This window comes from Periplaneta americana, chromosome 15, assembly GCF_040183065.1.
Source record: "Periplaneta americana isolate PAMFEO1 chromosome 15, P.americana_PAMFEO1_priV1, whole genome shotgun sequence".
Taxonomy (NCBI): Eukaryota; Metazoa; Arthropoda; class Insecta; order Blattodea; family Blattidae; genus Periplaneta; species Periplaneta americana.
The window spans coordinates 48,374,729-48,402,663 of record NC_091131.1 but is presented as its reverse complement, the minus strand read 5'-3'; the positions used below and the strand labels follow the sequence as shown (position 1 = coordinate 48,402,663).

The 27,935-nt window shown below is 33.7% G+C and overlaps 1 protein-coding gene across 6 annotated transcripts in view; it reads left to right on the top strand.

Annotated features, from left to right (window-relative positions):
- LOC138714859 (keratin, type I cytoskeletal 9-like) overlaps positions 1–26,082 on the top strand; it is a 45,456-nt gene extending 19,374 nt beyond the window's left edge. For 5 of the 6 annotated variants that reach the window (XM_069847075.1, XM_069847077.1, XM_069847076.1 and 2 more), the window contains 6 exons: positions 14,087–14,270; positions 15,178–15,266; positions 15,347–15,489; positions 16,986–17,232; positions 20,280–20,536; positions 22,548–26,082. In XM_069847075.1, coding sequence (XP_069703176.1) covers positions 14,087–14,270; positions 15,178–15,266; positions 15,347–15,489; positions 16,986–17,232; positions 20,280–20,536; positions 22,548–22,857 — 1,230 coding nt within the window. In that variant the 3' untranslated portion in view covers positions 22,858–26,082. The remainder of the gene's footprint in view (positions 1–14,086; positions 14,271–15,177; positions 15,267–15,346; positions 15,490–16,985; positions 17,233–20,279; positions 20,537–22,547) is intronic. The other variant, XM_069847078.1, reaches the window with a different exon arrangement.
- Positions 26,083–27,935: the final 1,853 nt, after the last annotated feature.

Here is a 27,935-nt window from a genome sequence, read left to right as displayed (position 1 = left end):
AGCCTACAGGGTGTTAATTAACTCATATTACAACGTTCCAGTGTATGATGCAAGTGCTGTAAGGAACATATTTTGATAGTAAACCTTAGATCGGAAATTACTCCGTTCTCCGATAGAGCATGCGAAAGATCGCTCCTAATGAGTAGGTGACCCAACGTGCACGACATTCAAAGGGTGTCATTTGACGTCACTAGGAGGATTGATCTTGCGTTAGGCCAATCGTCGCTCCATTTTAGATTGCTCGGAAAGTAAACATTGTGGAAATTGGTGAGTGGGGTTGTGGAGGGAGTGTAAGTGGATTCGACGGCGCTCGACTCTCTACATGTCGAGTGGATAGCGCATCAATCAGTAGTAGGGAGCGTCCGTAATTTCTCATTGCTATCAGAAGTGCAGGGGAGTACACATTCGCTGAATACACGGACGTGCTTCTGACTTACGGAGAAGTTGGAAGAAATGAGAGGGCTGATCCCAGATTGTACGAAGAGAGGTACCCTGGTATGCGTATTCCAAACATTTGGAGGTTGCTAGATTAGTAGGAGGGGGCTTGCACAACGGCCATCTTAGCCCCCTAGACGTCTTCCTGCAGGGTACATTAAGAGCCTCATGTACGAGACCACCGTGGAGTCCGAGAAAGATCTGATCGCGAAGATTCTCGTTGTCATCGTAGCAATTAAAGAAATTCAGGAAGTTTTTACAAATGTCCAACAAAACTTGTTACGTCGTTGTCAACTTTTGTAACAAGGTCGGTGGCTGCCAATTTGAACAGCTAATGTAGAAAATGTAATACCTAAATTAAAAAAAAAAAATCACGTGCATAAAAACTGTCGTGAAAGACCTGTAAAATAAATGAAGGTCTAATATCAGAAAAAGCATAACAAACCAACATCTAAATTAAATATAAACCAAGTAAAACATGAAAACAGTCGAGCGACAAGCAAATATCATCTTGCACGTGTACCGTGCACGATGCGTGGCCTATCCATCAGGAGAGATCTTTCACGTGCTCTAGCGGCGAAGGGAGAAATTTCCGATCAGCAGTTTATAAACAAAAGAACTGTATATCCTCTGTAGCACCTATTGCTCATGCATTTTGTCAAGACACTCCCCCACTCTTCCTACAGAGCTGCGCACGAGATCGGATGAATCTACTTACGAATTATAGGGGAATGGGTTACCTTGAACTCGGTAGACACACGCTCGACCTTCCCTTCTACTTTTACCTCCTCCACAGAAACGTTGTTCCCTTACTGCACATCGCGAGTGTCTTGACAAAATGCATGAGCTGTACTTCATACCCTGAAACGTTGTAACATAAGTTATTAACACTCTGTATTTCATGCGAATGTTAATCGAGACTATTTCATCAATAAGATAGAACTATGTTGTTGATTTTTTCATTGAGAATATTTTATCTATATGGGTTGTCAATCATAGATGGGGAAGAGATTGTTAATTTAAACACAATTTTATTGTGATCACGTTTTATCGCGTTTGATTGTCCAGCTGTCTAATCAAAAACTGTATTAATATTCGTTGCCTATAAATTAACTTGACAATAATAATATAGGCTATGAAGTTTTCTTCTACTTTTAGCAAGGATTGGGCCTCATGGCTTGTTCTGTTCCTTCCACTGCACTTCAGGTCTGCCATCATTTCTGGATCCTTGAGAGGTTGATAATTCAAGAGGACTTTTGGAAGTTTTGTTTCTGTGTTTGATTAAGGACATCTGGTACAGTTTGCCAACTGTTCCGTATACTTTGCTTTGCCTCAAAAGAAACTGACTTTTCTCCACAACTATAGCAGATGTACAAACAAAATGTTCACCAGTCATAAGACAGACTCTGCTCAGTTGGTTGATACCCACAACAAGTAAGTACTATAATTTTCTCTCAGTTGACAATAATTAAGCACTGAAGTGAGTTTTTAAATTTTGTTTCGTCTGGTACTATGTATTTTCTCAAACTATTTGTCAGAATTTATTTATACACATTGTTTATTAGTATGTTGACATTGTAGGCCTACGTGAAAGCTTTTTTGTCATGAAGCCTTAATTTTGTTTAGTCAACTGTCCGAAGACAGGTTTGAACCTCTTAAGTGGTACCAATACGGCATCACTCATGAGGTAACTAAACCAGGAGATATTGGAGTAGGTGGCCAGTTCCTTTTCCCCTCCATTGCATAGCCTACATCGTTAACTAATAACACATTACACTAATCAGACTTCAGAGAATCCTTAATTATTGTTTATAATTTATTCAGGTAATCATAATTTTATTAAGTTGATTAATAATTTTTAAAAACTATAATTAAGGCTTTTTGTCAAAATTTCTTTCGCCTGCATTGTCACATTACTGTATTAATACACAATATGTATAAATTTATTCATTAAGTTTTAAGAAATAGTTTCTGAGAAAGTGGTACCAGACGAAAAAAAAAAAAGTCACTCCAGTGTTTAATAAAATTCTTGTCAACTGAAAGAAAATAATCCTACTTACTCACTATGGCTATCAATCAACTCAGCTGACGTTGCTTTATAACTAGCGAAAATTTTGTTTTGTTTAGCTTCTATAGTTCTGGAGTAAAATTCAATTTCTTTTTAATTAAGAAAAAGCTTATGGAACTGACAAACTCTACCAATTGCCTACTTATTTCATTCACTGTGTGTGTGTGTGTGTGTGTGTTTTTTTTTTACAGAATATATTTCAACATGCCCCATTACATAGGTTGTAATATTGCATGTTGTGTGTGTGTGCGTGCGTGCGTGCTTGCGTGCGTGCAGGTGTTTTTTTGCTACATCGGTACTTCGGTGATGGAGAATAGTAAAACCAGCCATATACCTGAGGATTCTCGTATCTCTTCTAGATTCTATTTTCCTCTTACCGTATCTGCTTGTCCAATTTTTCACCACCGTGTTTTGCCGTAGGCGCTGTCATGACATTGTAAAATTTAATTTGTGTTTCTTTTAAAGTTTTATTTCTTAGTGCTCTCCTTATTGCTTCACGCATTTGTCTAAATCCATTTGATTTAAGATCATTTTTGTGTTGTTTGGATAAAGGAAGATGTCATAAAAATGTGTTTGGAGATGAATGAAAATTAAACTTCGGACCCTTATTGCAAATAATTTCCTACACAGATAAAATACATCAACTGCTAGTATTCTTTCGGTTTTTGCACATTCCCTTGTGTTTTCATCTGGGGAACAAAATTCCATCTGCACAAAAGAATGACTTATCCCCTTTTACCCGAACACCACAGAATTTCTTCATATTATAGTAAGACACACAGAAGACGAATTAATTAAAATTGGACGCTTCTTCAGTATTTCATTATCATGATTATATTGCATCTCATGTTTTTTCGTTATAAAAGCCATTGTTTCGATTTTTTTATTTCTGTTATGAATAGTAATTTTCGTAGCTGTTTTAGCTATAATGTAACATAAAGTCAATGTTAGAAAAAACTAACGTAGCGACCAGCTGTTTATCAGTAGCCTTCGTGGTCTTCGTCATTCTTGTAAATAGACTTAAGTATTTATGAAACTGGAATACGTATGACCTTGGAGGATAAAAAATCAGGAACTCAATTCCTTTTGTATCGCTCTAAAACAGTGAGGAAGGAATTGTGGATTTTAGAAAAAGTTATATCAAGGACTTTTCCATTGCTAAAAAAAAAAGTCCAAGCGACATCTCCACGAATATTGATCTTATTTATACGTAATTATGGAATGTTGGTGGCCATATAGGCCTCCAGTATGAAAAGATTGAAAGTGATAGAGCGCCGCTAAGGACTGACAATACAAACTGTAACATAATCAAAATTATTTTCATAGCATACCTAGTAAAATTATTTTTAATTTCTCATACGAAGTATTAAAAAAGTTGTGCGATTCTGAAAAAAGGAATTTAGAGATTTCTGCGAAAACATAATTTTCAGCGTCCCTCTTACTGAAAAAGTCCTTTTAATCATACCGCCTTGTTTGTACAACGATTTATACTAAACTGTTAATCGAGTTTTGTAACCTTTAGTATCTACGAGATTGGAAAGAAAGAAGGCTGTTCAGTAGTCTTTATATGAAACGAGTCAAAGTCAGGATAGGAGAAGAAATGTGAGAAGGAAATGAAATAGGAAGAGGAATACGTCAAGGATGCCCTTTATCACCTACCCTCTTCAACACCTACTTGGAGGTATTAGTGAAGAACTGTTTTCAGAACATAGGAGGAAGGAGAATAAAGTGCACAATATTTGCTGATGATATGACGTTGTTAGCAGAAGAGGAGATACTTAGGGATATGCTACTGGAGCTAAATGACAGCTGTGAGCAGTATGGAATGAAGATAAATTAAAATAAGACGAAGACCGTGGTCATAGGAAGAAAAATAAATAAGGTAAATTTGCATTCTAAATGAGACAGTAGAGCAAGTGAACAGCTTGGGGTGTACTAAAAGCAGTAACATGAGCTGCTGCCAGGAAGTCAAAAGGAGGACAGCAATGGCAAAGGAAGTTTTTAATAGACAGGAGCATCTTTTGCGGACCTCTGGAGAAAAAAAAAACTAAGGAAGAGACTAATGAAATGCTTTGTATGGAGCAGAAACATGGACATTACGACGACGTGAAGAGAAGCGAATAGAAGCATTTGAACTGTGGATATGTAGAAGAATGGGACGTGTGAAGTGACAGACAGAATAAGAAATGGAGTTGTGTTGGCAAGAGCGGGTGAAGAAAGAATGATGTTGAAATTGATCAGGAAGAGAGAAAGAAATTGGTTGGGTCACTGGCTGAGAAGAAACTGCCTTCTGAAATTGGTCAAAGTCTTACATCCACTTTTCACATAATATTAAAATATAGGCTCAAAATGAAAGTTCAGCATCCACTGATATTATTGGAGAGTATTTTAGAATACATATTACATGCTTGACAATACTATTTACTCGTCTCGTGAAATACGGCTGACTCTTAGCTGTAGTTATAATTATGTGCTTCACACTGGGAACACGAACGAATGGACAATAACGTGAGAGAGTCATAGAACGCAGAAATATATAAATATTTTGTATTTTTGCGTGTCGTGTGACTGTTGCGTGATATGTGGTACAGTCAGTTTAGAAAATCGTCGGTGCCGAAATAACGAATTTCATTCAGAAAGTAAATATAAAAAAAGTACAAAATACACAAAATAGGCTACGCTGTTGAAGTAAGTCCTTTAAAATCCACACATTTCGGATTTATTCTCTATGAGACTTTTATATAACTTTCTGTGCAAATATTTATTCAGGAAATACAAATATAATATACAAGCCAATGTCAAAACATAATTCAAAATAATATTATTCTTATTCGGCAATAGTATACCTCGGCAATTCCTGTTATACAGTTTACTATCGACGTAACTAGACTGAAGATTTAGACAGATGCGCAATTTGTGCCTTAAGCATTAATACAAAAATATGTCTATATCCACGTTTTATGAAAAATAATTAAATTTGATAGTTTTATAGTACTCCAAAGCAGTAGCGGCTGGTGGTCAAAATAATGAGTGTGCTACAATCTCTATATCGGCCTACTGTATACACTTATATGTATTTATCTTAATTTGAGACTAGCCTAGAGACGAAATATGAAGTTCCTTCCTACTGCAGAACTTGTCGATTACCCTGGAGTTAAACCCCTCCATCTTGGACATCATACTCTTTTCTATTAACAGAATTGCAAGAGCAGTGAGGCGATCCTGGGACATAGTGTTCCTTAAAAACGTTTTTAAGCGTTTCAAGCAAGAAAAACATCTTTCTGGCTCAGCAGTGGTCATTGGTGTTGTAACCAAAATATTTAACAACTTCGTAACTTCACAGAATGGATCCTGTGAATTGTTGGAGGCTATGTTATGTATTGTAACAATTGAACAGCTCCATTTATATTTCGGAAGTCGGGTCTTCTATATAGAACTCCAAGTTGTGTCTTTAACACTCTTTTGTTCAGTACAGTATAGCTGTTGATAGCAACTTCAAGTTCGCGTTCAGGAAAATTATGCGAAAAATTGTCAAAAAATTTGCTGTTTAACAATTTTGTTGCGTCTAGGTAGCTTAAAGATTGGAAACGATGAGTAGTTTCCTGAACTATACGGTCACATACGTCCTTGGCTTCAATTTTCTGGACTGACTGATTCAGGAGGAACCTCAAAAACCAGGTAGATGGCAGCAGCGGTCGGACACTTGAATTACCAGATACATTGCACATAGTTCCGAGTTCTTCCACAAACAAGCATTCTTTCGTTACGCTTTACTTTTGTAATCTCCAAGCTGTGTTGTGCTGAAGCTGACTACAGCACTTCCCCGCGTAAAAATAGCCAATCAGAGCAGTGATTTCAGCTTCGCACATGCGCATTAGTTGTCTACATTCTCATGCAGAGTTTTGAATAGCACAACGAACCCCCTGAGGTACCGAAGAGCGAAGACTAAACACTTTATAACGCGTCGTGAACATAACCACGGGAAATTGTCAAATGACAGATCAAATACTTTGGTATTGCAAATACATTATTTGAGCAAAAATTATCATTGTGCTGTAGCACATAAGGACGGGCCGCCCCTGCTCCAAAGTGATATTTTGGTCGTTAACGCCTATTTCACGTTTAATGCCTAAATGCATATATTCTTGTGCCGGTATTTTAAAAAGTAACTTTTACAGTGTTCACTACAACAAGAATAGGATACTCTTAATTGTACAGTGTACATTCTATCACTTTTGTCCTATATTCGTAGCAATCGTAGCTGTTACCGATAATCATTTTCAATTGAAAATAGAACAGCTTCTCAAATTGTCACTGGTACTGTCATTTATGTCTATTACTATGAAACACTACTCACTGGGCTAGTGTGTTGATGGAAAATTCAGGTTTCTCAGTGCTAAGGCATGTAAATGAAGTCATAGATGGGGAAGTGAAGATCTCCCAGTTGAATTGAAATGAAAAATATAAGTTTAATCATGGTTACTTAACCTATAGAGCGTTGTTACTAGACTTAAAAATATATTGGACAAAAGACTAAGGTTAAAAGTGGACAGTTTGGAGAAGATTGTTAAGTATTGCAAAACAATTGGACCGTAAGTGTTTTGTTCCGTATCTTGTGTTAGTTAGCTTTTTATTAAATATTTTAATACTGATCAATTGATAGGTATTTGTGCCTTTATTGTTTTATGATTTATTAATTTAATCTTAATAAATATTTTAATCCAATAGTTTGTTTTTATTAATAATTTAAATTCGAGTAACATTTTCATGAATAAAAAAAACATTCTTGAGAATATTTTAAGTGTCTAATTGGACGGAGTTTCGCAATAATAGACCAACCGACAATTTGAAAAAAAAAAAAAAAAAAAAAAAAAAGAGATATTTGCACAAATCTGTTGATGGCAGGCTAATTTAACTCTGAAAAAATCAAGAATGCGATGTCTGAATTATGCTGCTATTTATAAGCAAAAATTCGTTTATTGCATAAAATTCATTTATTTATTTTGCTTTGAAATATTAATTCAACTGCTGGTCTCTTATTAAAAATCGATTAGCCTTTTTTTTGGTATTATTTGTACTATTTTTTGTAATAGTATGAATGTTACAATACTTCCTGAATAAAATGTTTTATTAAAAAAAAAAAAGCAGTTTATTTCAATGGCCAATATCTCGAAACAGGTTTTTGACGCTTGGTCTATTATTGCGTAACTCCGTCCAATTTATCTTCACGGTCCTGTTTTAATATTTTATATTTTCTTTCAGACGCCTGAACATACATTTTAGTTCCTTAAAATCCCGGGTATAGACATTAATACATCTAGTTATTTCATAACAAACCAAATGAGCCTTGGTGTAATCAGGAGTTAGCGAGCGGGCATGGGTTCGAATCCTCTTTGAACACTTACCCTGTTGGACTTTTCCTAGTTTCTTTTTTTCCAGTTGTGAGACGAATGTTAGATAATCTTTCCTCGGAGTCGTCTATTTCACCAACGTAAAATTGTCGTGCCAACTGCTCATCTCGTTAAATATCAGCTTAAAAACAAAATATGAATGTAACTTAAGTTAGTCATAAACGTGATAAAGGATATTTATGTGTTTACTCATTTGAAGGAAATATTTACTTTTAACAATGTAAGAAAAATATTTACTTAAAATTTTTTACTTGGACCCGGGCCCATCCACTGAAACTATCACTGGCACGAAATGTAGTTAATTCAGCACTTGATTTAATTTTCTTCGACACGCGCCATGGTTGCAAGTTAGTGAAATCTAGAACTGTGCAATTATCCTTAAGACGATACTGAAACTAGGCTAATGGAATAATCCGAGACTTGTTAAAGTGGGTGTGGTCCTGGTGGCAGAGTTGAAAGGCATAAATGGTCGTACGTCAGGAAGTGATTCAATTAAAAATAATAAAATTCTGCGTAGAAGTATTCCACACTCTTAGCAAAAAGCAAGAATGTTATGAATAATTCCTTGTGAATATTCTTCACTGGCACGAAATGTAGTTAATTCAACATTTGATTTGATTTTCTTCGACACGCGTCATGGTGGCAAGTTGGTGAATTGGAATAGTCTGTTGCTTTATACTGTATGTCTGAAGTACGTACGGTATTGTATTTTATTTGGAATTGTTTTGGAATAAACAATTGCCGTTACATTCTATGTCCTCTTAAATTTAAATAAGTGACAAAAATTAATTACGAATGTATCCTACAATAAAATTAAGGTGCTTCATACTATACGGTCATGGATGAATCTTTAATGCCATTTTTCCCTTGTAAGTTTTCCGTCATGCCTTTTTCTTATTTTAGTAGGTTATTTTACGACGCTTTATCAACAGCTTAGGTTATTTAGCGTCTGAATGAGATGAAGGTGATAATGCCGGTGAAATGAGTTACCCAGCATTTGCTCATATTGGGTTGAGGGAAAACCCCGGAAAAAACCTCAACCAGGTGACTTGCCCCGACCAGGAATTGAACCCGGGTCATCTGATTTCACGGCCAGCCGCGCTAGCCATTACTCCACAGGTGTGGTCCTTCATACCAATCAACAAGCATTATAATGATTGTTCTTTTCGTAATCCAAGGAATGTTCTTTACCTTGATTTGTGTTTTGATTAATGGCTTTGGAACTGTAGCCTAAGAGACATGACTCATACAGACAAGAAATATGATAGGTTTTAACGAAAAGAGAGCTTGACAGTTTTAAAACTTTACCACTAACAAGCTGCGAATACATGATTTTGTACTAGGATTTTCCCGAACACAAGCTTTGGCTTTTTCGGGAGCGAGCTAATTATAAATTATATAATTTTAAATTTTGTGTAAAAAGGCTAAACTCTATTATTATTATTATTATTATTATTATTATTATTATTACTATTATTATTATTATTATTATTATTATTTTATTACGTGTGTTTATCATGATATTTTTTTTTTTTCTGAAAACCGTTAAATTCAATTACAATACAATATCACTTTCTCGGTGAGTGGCTACCGTTTTAATTGTTGGATCCGAGATTCGTGGGTTCAGAACCGGTCGAGGGGTGGTGAATTTTAAAGGATGGTAAAATCTTTAATATGGCTTCCTCTGGGAAGGACGTAGAGCTGCGTGTCTTGTGCTACGCAGAAAATTGACGACACGTAAAAGAACTCCGTCACTGATAGAAGGCCGCGAGCAAAATTCGTCTGCCATTTTTTCCCCACGTAGAATTTCGATGCTGAATAACCTCAGTTGAAAGCGTCGTTAAATAACATACTACTATTGATACTATTAGGACAAACAGTTCCATACTGCTGTCCTTATTAACATTTCTGCATACTGTATGTTACAGTTGTTTTTTGCTATAGTGCTTTCCATATTTAAGTTTATTTTATTACTTGAATTCGTAAAAATCTTCGAACTAGGCCTACTATACACGATGATATTTTCTATTTGATTTGCCGTGGTATACGTAAGTTAGGTGTAGTAGTTGAAATTAATATAATTTCTAAATAAATTGAGCAATCAAGTTTATCTCGCGGCTATATAAGCTGTTTCATAAATAATTTGTGGGTGTAATGTAGAGGTAAACATAAGACTAAACAGGCCTATACAACTTTTTATGGTGCAATACATAATGTAATACCTTGCTAGGCTAAGCAGCATAAGGGCAGTACAAACCATAGGAAGTGTCATGCCCTCAAACATATTCCTATACCATACTAAAGTTGATTCAGAACTGAAACGGCTTTGTTTATTTACATTGTGCTCATGTTGTATGTAATAAATATGCATCACTGTTGTAGTTCCTGCCATCACCACGCCTCTTAAAGTCTTAATTTGTGTTGTATTTGTTATTCCTACATTGCTGCGTAGTTCTGAAAAAAAAAAAAAAAAAAAAGAGAGAGAGCAATTTTGGGAAAAATGACTTTTAATTTATGTTGCATTTGTTATCCCTACTTCGCTGCATATCGGAAATAGAGTAATTCTGAAAAAGTGTCAAATGATGTTTTAATCTTATTTCTACATTACGCCCACAAAGTATTTACATGTACTCATGTTGTTTAGCCTAGCAAGATATTACAGTATGTATTGCATCTAAACTCAGAGATTAAGAGTTTTTTTTAGAAAAAGTTGTATAGACCATTTTAGTCTTATTTTTACCTTTACATTTCATCCACAAATTATTTACATGTACTTACGAAACACCCTGTAAAATGTTTGAAGAACGGGATTTACTTATTTCATGCTAAAACTAATACTTTCATACTGTTAAGCTTAAAAAAATAAACGGAAGTTTTTTTTTTAGCCATTTGGCTTGTTTATTACACACAATTTCCAAGTTTTGAGGAAATAGTCTTAAATCTTGAAACAAGAATCGGTTTGGTGCAGTGTCCTTATGGATGTAGTAGAAACTTCATTGCCTTGTCGTGTGCTTTCTTATTGTGCATTAATTATGAAGTTCGTTTGAATAAATTGGTTCAGTTTAACAATATTCAAGTTGCAGAGGTTTTTCATGAAAGTGAAAACCTAGCTAGTAAAAATCCGTATTCAGTCAGCAGTGCTGATGTGGTAAACAAATGCTTGAAAATACCACACAACACTGTTTGGAAAATGTTATGCAACTTCTGAAAATAAATCAAGCTATTTCAACCCCAAAACAAGTAATATATATTAAATACCAGTAATCAGATTCTCTGAAAACTATTATTAAAATGGTGGTGGCACTGTATGTGATGAAGACATCAGGTCGGCCTCGGTAGCAAAGTTGGTGTAGCACTGGCCTTCCATGTTCGAGGTTGTGGGTTCGATCCCGGCCCAGGTCGATGGCATTTAAGTGTGCTTAAATGCAACAGGCTCATGTCAGTAGATTTACTGACATGTAAAAGAACTCTTGCGGGACAAAATTCCGGCACACCGGGGATGCTGATATAACCTCTGCGGTTGCGAGCGTCATTAATAAACCATAATCTTTTTTAAGACATCAGCAGTAGAGCCTTCCAATATTTAGACACAGTGTCAGCTTTCTGATGAGAGAGCAGGGTAGAAATGAAGATGTTATCCGTCCATGATATACTATTACTAAAATAGAAAACCAAAATAGTAAATTTATAAGTGCGTAATTAAGAAGCTCGAAAGAATGCTTTCATTATGATAGCATTATATTGAAGCCATCCTGGTCAACATTGTATACTGATTGTAGTTTGCTGATATTTTTTATTTTTTTAAGCACTATGGGATTATACTAAAATCTGACACTTTAGTATTTTAATGTCTTTCAGATCGTATTGTGGAGACATGAAGTAGGCCAACCACATTTCCAAAAAAAAAAAAAAAAAGTTACAAATCTTACAGGTTTAATACTTTGTCAGAAATTTGTACTGGTAAGAAGTTCCGCCAACGAGAATGCTTCAGTAGGCTAGTACCCATCTAATTTATTCCATGCCTACACATATATTCCTTTCCCATTCCACACAAATATAAAAAAAAGAAGTCCCTAAAACTTGTTTTTATAATACAATTCAATTTATTGACTCTTTAATTTTTGTTGTAATTAGTTTATAACATTTCCTAGTTCTTCACAGCTTCCCTTATTGGAATATATGTACTGTCAGTGTACATGATTTACTGTGTTAATCTTCACTACATTTTATATTCATCTTGTTAATTTTTGTTTTGTGGTGATGAAATGAAAAATAAATCGCATTGCAATCAGTCTCTAATGTCACATTTACCAGATCGTAGTTTGGAGGAATGAAAGAAGTATATTTCTTATGAAAGGATTTATTGAGCCCTTGTGTTTAACAGTTTAATTGAATAACATGTACCAGATTGTAATTCGTACATATGAAACGCCTGATTGTTTGCAGTTTCTGTAAATTGATTATATTGATACCCGATTCTTGAAACCTTACGTTTAACAGTTTAATTGAACAATATATACCAAATAGTAATTTGAAGGATTGAAAGAGCTGTATCCTCTGTAAATGGATTATATTGAAACCTTATACTTACAAAGTGATCCACTCACTGCGCAACACCAACACCCATTTTGCAGCTACGTGAGTTATTCAGAGGTGGTATGACTGCAGTAGAGACATGATGGAACAATAATGGCAGGAAAAACTGAATTACTCATAGGAAACCTTTTCTGAATTGCTTTATCCACAACCGATTTCACAGCATCTGCTAGAAATTCAACTGGGAAGTTACGCAGTGAATGAACCGCCTTGTACTTACCTTTGATTTCAACAGTGTCTACCAAATTGTAAGTTTCTTACACGTTACAGAAAACTTTGAGAAATTGGGACTAGAAACAGATATTGCTTGAAAACAGTACTCAATATATTAGATCATTCACGTAAGTAATATCGTTTTTTTAAGTTTAGTATTTTAAAAGATTTCAATGATTTTCTTTAGTTAGGCAATGCAATGTACCGGATGCTATGGCTATTGTTGCGTGTTATGAGCATTTGACAGTTGTCAGTTGTTAATATAAAGAATATAAAATGTAAGTGATAAAGTTTGAGATTAGAGCCCTTCTAAAGCACTACTGGAAACAAGATTATAAAGCTGCTGCCGAGGCTCTAAGAATGTGTGAAGTTTGAGGGTGAAGGTGTCGTTAGTGAACGTGTAGCACAATCGTGATTCCAGTGTTTCAGTAATGGAGAAGGAGACGTTAAAATTTTACAATGTCCTGAAAGATGTAAGGTATAGAATATTGAAAATATTCGCAGTTTTAGGGATAAAATCCACAAAGAAAATACTTGTAGGTAGGTTGTCAGAAGAACTTGGTGCTTAAAAAAAAACATTATATCGCCACATTAAGACTTTTAGAAAATCGTACAGAAATTATAGATCTGTACCTCTTGAATTGAACCTGAATAGGTTCATTGCAGAGTGGATATCTGTCATCAGCTTATTGCTAATCCCATGGATGATAGATTTATCAGGAGAATTGTCACATGTTATGAAAAGTATATTACAGCAACCCTGATATCTCAAAGCAATGGCTCAATCCCCGTCAGCCTGTAAGTCATAAAATTCGGTTCAGTCTCAAAATAATATTATTTGTCTGATGGGAGTTTATTTTAAATGGACATTCAGTCGATGCAGATCTTCATTCTCAACAGCTAGAACGAATTCATGAAGTTTTGGGAGAGAGGTTGAATTCTTTTGCAACAGGACAGTGATGCGAGACCTCATGTAGTTCGAACAACTATGGGAAAAATCCAGGAATTGGGAGGAATCGAACTGCTATCACACCCGGCATTTAGCCCTGATCTTGTACCTTCCGATTACAATCTGTTTCGATAGGTAATCCACTTCCTGCATGGAAAAAATTTTCAAAACTTGAAGCCGTTGAAATAAGTATCATCAAATTCTTTGCATCAAAAACCAAAAACTGGAACCATTGCAGAATAACAAACCTTGCTGAAACGTGGCTCAAAACTGTAGCACCTAATGGTCTTTACTTTGAAGATTAGATTAATTTCTTGTCACAACACACTCCAATTAAAATTTTGTTCCAAAACCGACATTACTTATGAGGCAATATCTATAAATTGTATATGATAAAGAGTTGGTTAATTGCAGGTTAACAAGAAAGGTCCTGATCTGGCTGCAGTTGGGAGGTCAGAGGGCCTGGTGGTGGCCCCTGCCGACCCTCTGCTTCGAATCACGCAGCTTGAACAGAACATCAGATTTCTGCAAGACCAGCATAAACTTATGTTGACCAGTCTCCACCAAGAAGTGGAGCAGTTGCGACAGAGGAATCGAGGTAAGTCTCGGAAATTTTCTTATGAGTATTATGCTTTCGCACCTGTTTCATTTCAACATTATGCCCACCATAGCACAACATTAGCTGAATGGTTAGAGTATTGATTTTCTTACCATAGATCTGAATTATATCATAGTGAGGCTGGTTGGAATTTGTTGTAAACAAAGACGGTGTTGACAGATTTTCTCAAATTACACCCATTTTCTCTTTCACCATTTCATATGCTTTTACTGTCATCCATAAAGTGAATCTTACAACTTACTTATAAATGGCTTTTAGAGAACCCGAAGGTTCATTGCCACTCTCACATAAGCCCATCAAGGTTAATCCAGTCTCTACCATCATATCCCACTTCTCTCAAATCCATTTTAATATTATCCTCCCATCTACGTCTCGGCCTCCTCAAAGGTCTTTTTTCCCCTCCAGCCTCCCAACTAACACTATATGCATTTCTGGATTCGTCCATACATGCTACATGCTCTGCCCATCTAAAACGTCTGGATTTAATGTTCCTAATTATGTCAGGTGAAGAATACAATGCATGCAGTTCTTGTGTTGTGTAACAGTCTCCATTCTCCTGTAACTTCATCCCTCTTAGTCCCAAATATTATCCTAAGCACCTTATTCTCTATTCCTCTCTCAAAGTGAGAGTCCAAGTTTCACAACCATACAGAACAACCAATAATATAACTGTTTTATAAATTCTAACTTTCAGTTCTTTATTCCAACTAAAATGATCTTTCATCACCTAGCATTTCACAAATATCTTTTGAATCTCTCGGTATTTTGTTGTTGCTCTATGCACGTAAAGAGCATTAAAACTCTATATAATAAAAATTAAATGTAATATTCAAATATAAATATTATAAATTGTTCCGTAATTAATGGATGTATTTATTTTTTAAAGATTTGCAGTTCCAATTGATTTTTGCCAAGAGCGGATTCATTCAAAGCAGTCCTTCTCCATCATCTCCTGAAGATGACAGCAAACCAAAGGTAAGTGTCATTGATATATTCCTTGAATGTATTTGAATTAATAATGCCTTTACTAGTTTCGAATATGTTTCTTTGTACAGATAATATTAAGTCCGAAGCAGTTGAATATGACATCACTGCAAGTTGAGATCTTGGAGAAGGAAATTGCAGAATTGAAGACAGCTCTCCAGGAAGCCAAGACCAAGAATGTGTACCTCACGGGAATTGTAGAAGAGCAGAAAAAGTATGCCTGTTTTTATTGTTAGAATGCAAGAAACTGCATCATATTTGAGTTTGTACTTCTTTATGTTGCAAAATTATTGCACAAATATTGTGCAAATGCTTAACAATTATTGTTTTTGCTTCCATAGGCTGCTGCAATATTTTTTTTCGTAATATTTTCTTCACTCCTTTTTCCTCTTCATTATTATTATTATTATTATCATCATCATCATCATCATCATTATTATTATTATTATTATTATTATTATTATTATTATTAATTTTTTTAACCCAAATTTCACTTACACATTTGAGTGCTGTTTTTGATGAAATGTTAGTCTTAATTTAATGTCGATTGACACTTGTTTGAAATTTATTTTTAGTTCCTTTTATGTATTAAATCTTAATATTAAATGATATTTTGGAAGCATATTTTCTGAACATTCGAAATTAGGTACTTGTTTGATTATGTGTTTTTCAGTTTTGATCTTAACTTTCAGTGATTTTTTTTTCATATGTAGTTATTGCCTTTATTTTGGAGGTAGATATTTTTATACTGTATCTTTCTACAGTTTCGTTTCCTTTATATGTTGTTCTCTAATTCGTACTTTATTTTTACAATTAAAATTGTATGAACTACATATAAAATAATTCAAATAATTCTGCTTTCTTTGGCTACTTTAATTCCATTTTTATTGCTGATTTCCGTACTTTTAATATCTCTTTTTTGTACAAATTGAAAGGTATTAAGCACAAACCATAGTCTTATTATTCTTCTGTATTAATGTATATTATAGATTTAGATTTAGATTTAGATTTTATTTAATAATAACATATACATAAAAACATTAGGCCTACATTAAAATACCTCGAAAGAGCAAAGCTCGTGTTCGGGGACAGTTCCGTTACATAGATACACATACTTTGTAGACAAAATACTTAAGAAAAAAGCTCACATAAAGATTATAATAAAATTATTAAATAATAATACTAGTAATAACTAAGTGAAAAAAGAGACGATGTTTAGATTGATGGATTAATATTAAATTATTATTAGTAGTATAATTAGTGCAGATCATGTTAATATAGTAACCAAGATAAAATAGAAAAATACACTTAGGATAGAAATAAACTTGTTTTACAATACATGGTACATAATATATATACAGGGAAGTCTGTCATATAAATTTTTTATCTTTTGCTTTGAATATTTCAAACATATTTTCTTATTGCTGTATAGTCTTTTCATTGCTGAAATTCTGCAGTATATGTATAAAAAAATAAAGCTATTCATAATAATACGAAAGGTTAAAGGTTACTGCATGCAGAATATAATGTAAATAATAATTAGTAGTTGCTTAAACTTATTGACTGAGATGAGCCCATAACTCATCCAGCTGTCTATTACTTGTCATACTGAAACCAGAAGAACTGATGAGATAATGTTGTTCCCCTGTTAATTTTCGTAATGCAGGGGATGGCATTGTTGCATCAAAATTCTTTTCTCTCTGGTTTCAGTATCTATGTGTTGCTGTGTAGGAAGTTGGAGAAACTCGAAAGCAGAAGACAGGAACTTGAAGCTGTTGGAAACAAGATAACACCTGGAACTAAGTCAGATGCTCAGAACCAAGCAGGAACCTGTATGTCCGAAGGAGACTCTGGAACGCAAGATGTGTCAGAGGAACAGGCCTTAGCTGTGAAACTCGAGGAGGCAGAAAAAATTATAAGACGTCTACGTCGAGAAAACGAAGAGAACAGAAGAGAAGTAAGTTGTAACATGAATATATTCATTTCGAGCTGAATCTTTCATTACCACTTTTCATAAGAAGCAGAAAAGAACATTGTGGGTAATAAACTATAATTATAACTGTCCACTGTTGGCTCGCTGTGTCCTCCTTTATATTTTGTATTTTGTCTCCTGCTTTGTCTCCAGATTTCTGCATTTCGAATTTAAAATTTGACTTATTTGAGTCTTTAGAAAAATCTGTTCTTTAATAACCTGCAATGGGATTTCTTCCAATTCTTCACGTTGTATTCTTAAGCTATTGTCTGTAGAGACATTATTATTATTATTGTTATTAGTATTATTATTATTATTATTATTATTATTATTATTATTATTATTGTTGTTGTTGTTGTTGTTGTTATCCAAATATTGAAACCCTATTTTACCTTTGGTATATTAGGGTTGTAGTTTGTTACATGTGAAATACATTATGTAGAGATAATACACAATTTTAAAGAAGTAGTAGTAGGCATGAGTCATAGTTACAAAATAAATACACTAATTAATAGACAGTAAAAGGTAAAGGTAAAGGTATCCCCATAACATGCCATGAAGGCACTTGGGGGGGGCATGGAGGTAGAGCCCCATGCTTTCCATGACCTCGGCACTAGAATGAGGTGGTGTAATTAATAGACAGTAAACAATACTAAATACGTTATGCAATAATTACATTCCGTTAAAACAAAATTAAATAAAATTAGAAATTATAATCGAAGGTGTAGAGAGATTGCAAGAATATTACATAAATTTGCGATTTTATACATAATTTTAAGCAATAGTAAAGAGATAATGCACAAAATTGGCTTAGTTACAAATTAAACACCTATTATATAGGTGGTTTGCGATAGTAAAGAAATAAAAACAAAATTACTTACGGTTACAAACTATATATCTGTCATCAAATACTGAACAATAGTAAAATCTATAATACAGACATAGTTATTGTTGTTATTACTATTATTATGTCCCAAAGAGAGACACCTTGTTTTAGATAGTTCATTAGGATTTTATATCATCATTAATTTACATACACTTAATAGCTACAGTCTTGCGTGGATGTGGTGTATAAACTCTGTGAATTGTTTATAACAACATTTTTTCCTAAGTAAATGGTAAAGGGGCGTGCAGTAATTTAAATTGCAGTCCGAGATATGATATCTTAAAAAGTGTCTTTTTCTTTCGAACACTGGACAGTGAAAAATCAAATGTTCAACAGTCTGATTGTCTTTGCATATGCACAGAGATTCTTCTGCACTTTTGATCTTAAATCTTTCAAAGTAGGAACCGAATTTTCCATGGCCGGTCATAAATTGAGTGAAAAAGAAGTCGGTTGAGAACTGACTGCAACATAGTCTGTCTTGTACATTGGGAAAGAATAATTTCTTAGTCACAGAGCCTTTAACACTAGAGTTCCAGTATGTATTCCACTTGAGTGTAGTTGTGTGCTTGATTCTCTGCTTAATGTATGAAATAGGACAGATGGAATATATATATATTCTGAGTTGGTTGAGGCTGCTTGCTTCGCTAATTAATCCGCTCTTTCGTTTCCTTCAGTACCTGTGTGGCCGCACACCCACATTAAGCAAATATGACCTTCAAATTTAAGTAGTAGGGATCTAATTTCGACGGCTATGGAATGCAGGTTGTATTTATCGTCAATGGTTTGTAAGGCAGATTGAGAGTCGCTATGTAAAGACTTGTGTCCTTAAAGCATGCACTTGTTGAACTGTGGAAGCTGGCCTGTAATTTTGCCTAAGCCAGTGGCAGGATTTTTGTGTGTGCCCTAAATCTATGAAATGAGACCTGTACTTTACTATAAACATTGTCTGTAGCCGGGTTAGAACATGAGGGTTTCAAATCTAATGTCAAAATATAGTAACCATGAGCATCAAAACATTTTAGTTTGCTGTTTTGTCGAAACAGTATAATTTACTGGCCAGTGGAAGTTTGTAAGGTAACAGGATATACAGATACCATCTTCAATGTCAAGTGGTTACTAAGCTTGCCATTAGGTTCAGCACATGTAGGGATCGACAATCAACTAAGGGCCATGAATTTTGAACGCTAATAGAAATCAACAGTATGACTTCTATTGAAAGAGCACTAAATCTGTTAGTTGTATGTCTTAGATTTACAACATATTGCTGTTGTTAACTAATGCTGAGTTCTTGGCAATAAAACCATTAAATTTCTCCAATATAGGAGAGTGATGTAGTAAAAAATTCGACCGAAAATGTAGGCACCATATTTTTATGCTATGGCAGTTGTATCACTTACATGCATCCCCAAACTGTTCGAAGGACCAGTGATTAGTGGATTCATATGAACTAGACGAGAGGATTGTCAGACAACTCAATCAGTCACATCTCTTCTTCCCCACTTAGGGGACGCTTATGCATGCCATGAGAGGTCAGCATGCTGAAGTGACATTTCCTACAATTTTGATGGAACAGTTATACCACTGTGACTTTTTACTGTATCTTTTTTACAGCGTTTGTTTCTAGTACAATTTTCTATTTGCTGAAAAAAAATCACTAAAAATTAACTTAAAACTGTTTCGTGTGTCAAATTTAAGCTACTTAAATCTCTGTTATTATCTAACTGTAGTGGTTATTTATGTGGAACCCAAAGTGCATGAATTTTTTTTATCCTGGTGAAAGGTGTTGAATTTTTAAGTAAAAAACAATTCTACCAGTAAGTGTAGCTCCATCAGATGAAATAAAACCATTGCGAGTGCACTGTCATATTAATTTATACTGTTTGCTTCCTTTTTTTTTTTTTTATCCTGATTGCTTTTACGTTTTTCATGTTAGCCGGTGGATGATTGTTTTAATTCCATGTTCTATAATTTTTATTCCAAAAAGTGTTTTCTGTTCAAAATCATATGACACACAGCACCTCTGTTGGGAAATACTGGCACAATGCAAGTTAATACACTAGCTGGACTATCCTTAAAATTGTACTTGTCAGTTGTGAAGTGAATATTCACCAATTCTTATGTTTTTCTCCATTTCTCTGTCTTGCAGCTAGCAACAATTCGAGCGAACTTAAGTAAGAATCTCGGAGGTAATGGAGGTGGGCGTCAGCTGGGTGGAGGTGGAGGAAATAATGGCCATCGCGGAGGTGGAGGTGGTGGAGGAGGCAGTGGTGGTGTTGGGGGTGGCAGTGGTGGAGGCGGCCATCATCGATCTCACAATCAGCAACAGTCCCAGTCTCAGAGGTTCCCCCCTCTTCACACACAGAGCTACTGGCACCACGGCCAGCAGTCTCAGCATAGGGGAGGGTAAGGATATCACTCCATACATATCCTTTATTATGGCTATGAATCGGTGAAATTTCTAACTTCTGCAATTTTACACCAATTAGTATGAAACCACACATTTCTTACAATGTGAACATGTAATACATAAATTTTCACTTTTATATTCCAATTAGTTTATTATAATTAATTTTTTGTTGTTTTTTTAAATACTGAATTATAATTATCCCAATTCTCAAAATTTACATAATATTTCTTTAAATTTAAATTTAATTTATTTCTGATAGATGTATGTAAAATATGACACATGCTTTTCATATTCAATTACTTTATGAGAAAAAAATATTTATTCTTTCAGTTGTTAATTTTTCAGTTTTTTAAAACTTATTACATACATATTATTATTATATATTTATCCATGCCATTTCATTTGAATGTAAATTCAAACCACAACAATCGTGTCTACGGAGGTGCATTCAGAAAACTCACTGAAACCAAGGGTGACCAATGTCTAGCAATAACTCATTTATTTTATTTTCTTTGGAATTTATTTTAAGTAATTTTTAACTACTTATTAGACCTAATTTCGTTAAAATAACTTTTTTTTTTGTAGGGGGACGAATTATTATTATTACGTTAAACTGTATAATTCATTACTTATATGTTCTTTAAACTGAACATTTTAACATGTAAATTATTGGTAAAATGGCTGGCACTAAAAAATTATTTCGTTATTCTGAAAAATTCGTAATAGCGGCATTTCACTGTAGTTTGTAATCAGCAATATTTCACACAAAACATTGATTATAAGTCTAAGTAAAGAGGAGCCTGATGATTCATGTGGTGTTGATAGAATATCGAAAGATGCTAATTACTCTCCTGATAGGCTTACAATTGTTAATATGTACTGAATTGCTTTTGTGAAGGAGTCACAGAGTGAAAGATTTTCTTGTATTGACTCCCACAGGTCTGATCAAAAGCAGTGAAAAAGAGAATGGTGGCTTTTAGGATGCCTTCATTCCAGGATTTTCATGGCCCTTTTCTTTTACATGAAAATGATGGTGGGCCATTTATAAACTTTTCTTGGCCCGTTGTCATTGTTAATTCTCAAAAAATAACTGAACAACAAACCATTTCCGTCCTCTTTTCTTAATCCTATTCACAAGACTTTCCTTACCTTGCATTATTCTCCTTATTTTTTCCTTTGTAATTCTATGTAATCAGTAAACTTTTGTGCTTTTCTGTGAATAATCCATTTCCACAACTGTGGATCTTCTCATTCCTTCCCTGATCACCTACCATTTCTCTACCATATAAAGGGACTCATTCCACCATTGAATTAGGTGTGTTCCAGCAGGGTTCGGAATCGATTCTGAACTGCCTGCTCATGCGCAGTAGCGCAATGTGTGTTCCAACAAGACTAGAACTAATTCCGAACCAATACTGAACTCCCAGTTCTCTGTTTCAACATGCTTCAGAATTCGTTCGGAATGAGTGAAATTGGTTCTCAATTAAGAGCAGAACAGGGAATTCTGAACTATTGACACTTGCGCAGATGGTTTAATCTGAAGTTATGATTAAAATGCTTCGAGACTAGGCAGTTAAAATATAAAAATATTCGATCATGAGTAATTTGGAAGATGATAGTGATATATTTTATGATGGATTAAATTCAGAAGATGAATATAATTTTAATATGAGAAGAAACTCCGAAGGCCTTGAAAGAACAGTTCAAGAAATGTTCCACCAACGTAAAATTTCAAACTAGTTCTGACACCGTACACAATTGGTGCATGTGTCAAAAGAAGTTTGGTATACGGGACACGTTCTGAATTGCTTGCTGGAACAAACCTATTGTCTATTCATTTTTTATTGATATGTAAGGTTGCCACGGAAATGTAAATAAACATTTAGTTCGATTCAGTTTATGGAAACCAACTAAATTTTTTATATCATATCTTTTGCATTTTCATGTGATGGACAAATTACAACCTAAACAATGGAAGTTGTTAATTTTTTATTTATTTTTTTTAAGGATGGAATTTGTCTCACATCGACATTGTGCAAATGGTGGCAACAATGGTGGTGGACGGCTAGAAAAGGAAACACAGCTGGTTGGCCGTCCAGCCCCATCCCTTCCAAACCTCCGGAACAATGGTACATCTAGTGGGTACGGATTCTCGAATAGTAACAATGGGAACAATGGAAACTCCCATCGTCGTGGTGGTCACTTTAATGGTAATGGTAATCATTACTACCGTGGCAATAAGGATGAGGTTGGAGAAGGAGGGAGGAAGTACCGTGGTGGTGGAGGAAGCAGAGGCAGCCGGGAAGGAAAACAATAGTTACTATTATGATATTAAAGCTATGGCATACAGCAGCAGACCACAAAGAACTTTAATATAGAAATGTTTTCTTTTTTTATATATTTTTATTTAATACTTGATAGCTTTCAGGATATTCTTATTTGACGTGTCATTTGGATTGTATTAAATTGCCTCGGTCTATTGATTTTGTCTCATTGGTACGACTAGGTAATGAAGTTAAAGCTTATTTGCTTTTTTAAAAGGCAATGTATTGTGCAATATAATGCTTAGGATAGTGAGATTCCAGTCAAAGAGCTTTTTGAATGTTGATGTGATTTCTCTGAACTAATATTTTACTTAATAGTTTGGTAATTTGTATACCAGACATAATTACACAAAAGTTTAATTACAAAAAAAAAAAAAAGAAAAATTCTGATATAATCTTGAAGTTATGCAGAATATTTTTATATTATAAACCCAGTTTCTTTTCAATTTTCTGTAACTGATTTTCACATAACATTTTGTTACTTTTTCGAAGTACTTTATTCCATTTGGTTTACATTCCCAAGTCGATAGGAATATCAATAAGTTTGTATCTACTCGTACAGTTATAAATAAGTGGATACTCTATGGAAAATAACTTAGGATCGACTTTTGTTCTTCTCTTTCAAAACTTTTGAAGGAATAATAAAGTAATTGGTATAACTATTTACAACATAATGTCATGGTTTCTTTAGTCTTCTTAATAATGATAATAATTGCAGATTATAATTCTGGAAGTCTATATACTTTTTAACTTTCTACCTTATGGCGAAACGTCTCTCACTGTGCAGTAATATGTCTTAAAATTCCAGGTAGATTCCATTAATTCTGAGCATCTTTAACCTGGTAACTATAGGCATAAAGGTAAGAATTGTGGGAATAGTCTCTCAGCTTCTTTCCCAAAGCAAAGATGTGTCATTGTGAGAAAGGTAGGAAACTGATGATTTCTGCACTAATTGTTTAAGCAAATTGATATGAGATTCAAGCACAGACTTGAATTATGGGGTATGATCTTTGTGTACCTCGAATTGATGTTACTTTTTAGGAATTATTTTTTTTACATATATAATAATTATCATTATTATTAATAATAATACTGTAATAAGAATAATAATGACTAGGTCATACATTGGGATATGATACCAGATGGTTAAGTGCATTGGGTTCTAAGGTGGTTTGTGAACATCAGCTTCATATATTATTACTATTAGATTTATTCAAAACAATTTATCAAAGCTCTTGATCTTCGCATGTAAGTTGGATTTGAAATGAAATGAAAATGAAGATTTATGCTACACGTTATCATCTGATAGAAGCTTTATGTTGATGTGTGTAACAGATGTACTGAGATCACATTTTTTGACTGGAAGTACTACGAATTCAGTATTTGATGTAATAACAAAAAAAAAAGAACTAAAATAAAAAATAAGTTCAATTTTTTTCTCTTACAGTTGAAGCCTTGTATGTTGAGGTGTATTTGCATTTACGACATTTATAAGATATTTTAATGTGGGAACACAAAAATGAGCCACATTGCAAATGCAACAGCAGTTTCTGAATATCATATTTCTTTACATAAAGACAGTTATATTCAACTTTGTAGTAATTATGTAGAAGTTATTTTCAATTCATTGAAAGCAGGCCATGACACAAAGCTTATTTAATTTTTTTTTCTTGTATTAAGTCCGATTAGTGAAATTTGTTACTAATCAGCGATGTATGCAATGGACAAGGAAAGGAACTGGCCACACTACCACATTATCTCCTGGCTTAGTTGCCTCATGAGTGATTATTGTTACTTGTGAGATTCCAGCCTGTCTGTGGACAGTTGACTGAACAAAGAAGTGCTACATAGAGAAACTTTTGTCCATGAAAAAAATGCAATTTAAATTGTCATTGTTAAGAAAAATAGTTCGCCATAATTTGTCTGGAGTAAATATTCTTAATGCATCAAATTTTTATTATAAATATAGTGATGATTTTTTTATTGTTAAATTGTGTCCAATAGAAACGGGATCAGGTAGGGTTGATTCATGATGGAAGAAGTCAATGTTGCCAGATTTTTCAGTTAGTATAGGTGGTGATGAGTTCTTTGAACATCTTTGTTAAATAGTAAACTCATATGTCGAATAAACAATAATAATAAAAATAATAATAATTGACATACCTCTTATTAAAATTGATAATGAATGGCATATAAAATAGTAGTTGTGTTAAAAAATGAAGAAATGGTGACGACAGTGTTTGACTTGTGCGTTTCTTAAAAGTTAACTTAAATAAACTGTATAAACGAACAAAACAATTATACTTTATTTCGAAAAGCTATTCATATAGAACAATGTAAATAATAAATTTTATAATGTCAAAAGCAACTCGTGTGATATTAACTTTTTAAGAGAAATAAGCTTATACTAGAAGGATGGGAAAAAGTTTCCGGATAAGTTTATGTAATGTTGTACAAAGTATTCCACTATTTAAGAAGTATGTATGGAAAAGAACAAGATAGTGGTAAACAAGAAATTAGATAATTATATCATATTCACTGTGTTGATTGTGTAAGAGCAAGTTCCCACTTTAAGTATGTTGCATTTCCACTATTGTATACTGTAATGTTTTCAGTGAATTATTTGAAACATTTAGCTTTGATTTCATAATAAAAGCTTTGTTACTTTATGTGGAGAAATATGATACAAGTTCCGAGGCCTCGCTGTGTTTTACTTCTTGATAGACATTCTTTTCATTAATTTTTATGTCACATATTGTTTTCACTAGGCAATCATAAGTATTACTATTATATATACAGATATACTGTGTTTACATTCTTTGTATGAATATAAATGGCTATTAACATTATGATGAGGTCACTGAATTGTAAACCACTGTGATACAGAATCCAATTATTAAGATATAATCACTGTTCAGATTTATAATTTAAATGATATTTGTGGTCTACCTATGCCAGGGATCGACAAAGCTCAGGTACCAGATCACAGTAATGCCTACAAGTTAATTGTAGCACATATTTTTTCATAAATATATTGTATCCATATTTGATCTCTATGCAAACGTGACTCCTGATGTATCCTTGGTGCTGGTTCTGAAATGTACTTGTCGAGGTCTGACTTAAGTAGTCAACAAAATGTAACTCACTGGACAGGCACTTGTAGCCTGGATAAGAACTGTACTATGATATTGCTAATAAATTTCAAACATGCTCATTGAGTTAATATACTTTCCTATGTGTGGCTGCTGAACAGCGGTTGAAATATTACAGCATAGGCTTCTCTCACTGGAGGAATTGGTTTCATAAATCTGGTTTTATAAAACCAGTTTTATCTTTTGTTCGTATTTTATCTGATACTGTTGAAACTTTTTTTTGAAGAAATATACAGAGTTCAAAGAAATTGTTGCATATTATTTTATTGCTAACTTATGAAATATATGATACTGGTATGTGTTTTTTTTTTTTATTGTTGCTTGTTTGTTTATTACAAACTTATGAAGAAATATGCAATATCTTTTTGAGCTCAAAAATAAATTTGCATTTTTGTTATGTTTTCAAGAAAATAATATGCAATAATTTCTTTCAGGACTATATAAATCATAACCTCACTTCTGGAATATTGCACTCAAGAGATAAAATTTTTAACTATTAAACTCTGGTGTTCCTATACATTCTCAAGGACAGTTTTTAGGCCAGGAGAATTTAGTTTAAAGAAAGTCATTACTTCTTATAGAATATTATGTTCTCTCAATACTTTATATGTATTTTATAACAATTTTGGGTTAGGTATATTGCATATGATTAAGCTGTACGCTAAGAAACTTCTTGATAATGTAATCCTCAACACATTATTTACATACAAATCAATGTAATAAGATATTGTTGTAATTAATTTTAATTACTACTTAAAAGTTTGCAAAGTATAAAAATGATTATGTTTATATAGATACCTTCAACATATTTTAGAGTTCTGTTGCAACATTTTCCATGCACCAAGTTTAACATCTCTAGAGCGACCATATCATTTTGTGCCAAAAACGGGACATGACCACAATTCTTTTTAGCTAAAAACAGAACATGTGCCACAGGTCAGTTCATCCCATCCCCTTCTAAACCTGAGTCCATGAAAGTGAGAATATTATAATTGCATACCCAGCAATATATCATTACAACACTTAGGCTGCACAGTCACTCTTCTTACATGAATGCAATTAAAAAAAAAAAAAAACATAATGTTTCTTCATTTTATGCAAAAACTGTATTAAAAATAAAGAGAATAATGATTGATAATAATTAATAAATATGTAAAATTCGGTTTAATGCACTTTATTTCCCATATTGTGAGTGCAGCTTTTGTTTATTAATCTAAGGAATCTCTTCCATATACTGCAGTTAAAAACAGCTAGTGACTAATTCATTAAACACTGAACAGCAAATGATGTAAATTCAATAATGCATACATTCACATATGCACCAAGTACTAGGGCATTATCTTTGATATCTCTTAACAATGTGATGTCATCTTCGTAGAAAAATTGTAGTTGTAATTGTTTGAATTCAAATGGAAATTGAAAAAAAAAATGGGATTTTAGGTTAAATTGACAGGATGGCTGGAACAACATTATAAATCAAGACAGTACTATGAGTAAATAGGTTAACCCCAAACATCTTTGTTACCACATTCCTTTAAATTATACTTATACAGACCATAATGTTTTTCATTGTCTTCATCATAACAGTATTGAAGATAGGAATGTCTTCGTTTGACATAATCGTACCTTTCATTCATTCATAGTTTCTGTCCAAGCGCAGGTCTTTCACTGCAAACCCAGCATTCTCCAGTCTTTCCTATTTTCTGCCTTTCTCTTTGTCTCCTCATATGATCCATATATCTTAATATCGTCTATGATCTGATATCTTCTTCTGCCCCAAACTCTTCTCCCATTTACTATTCCTTCTAGTACATCCTTCAGAAGGCAGTTTCTTCTGAATCAGTGATGAAATTAACAAATCCTGTCATTCAATTACTGCTATGCAGATACAGAATTATATGTTTCTGTTAGCACAGAAA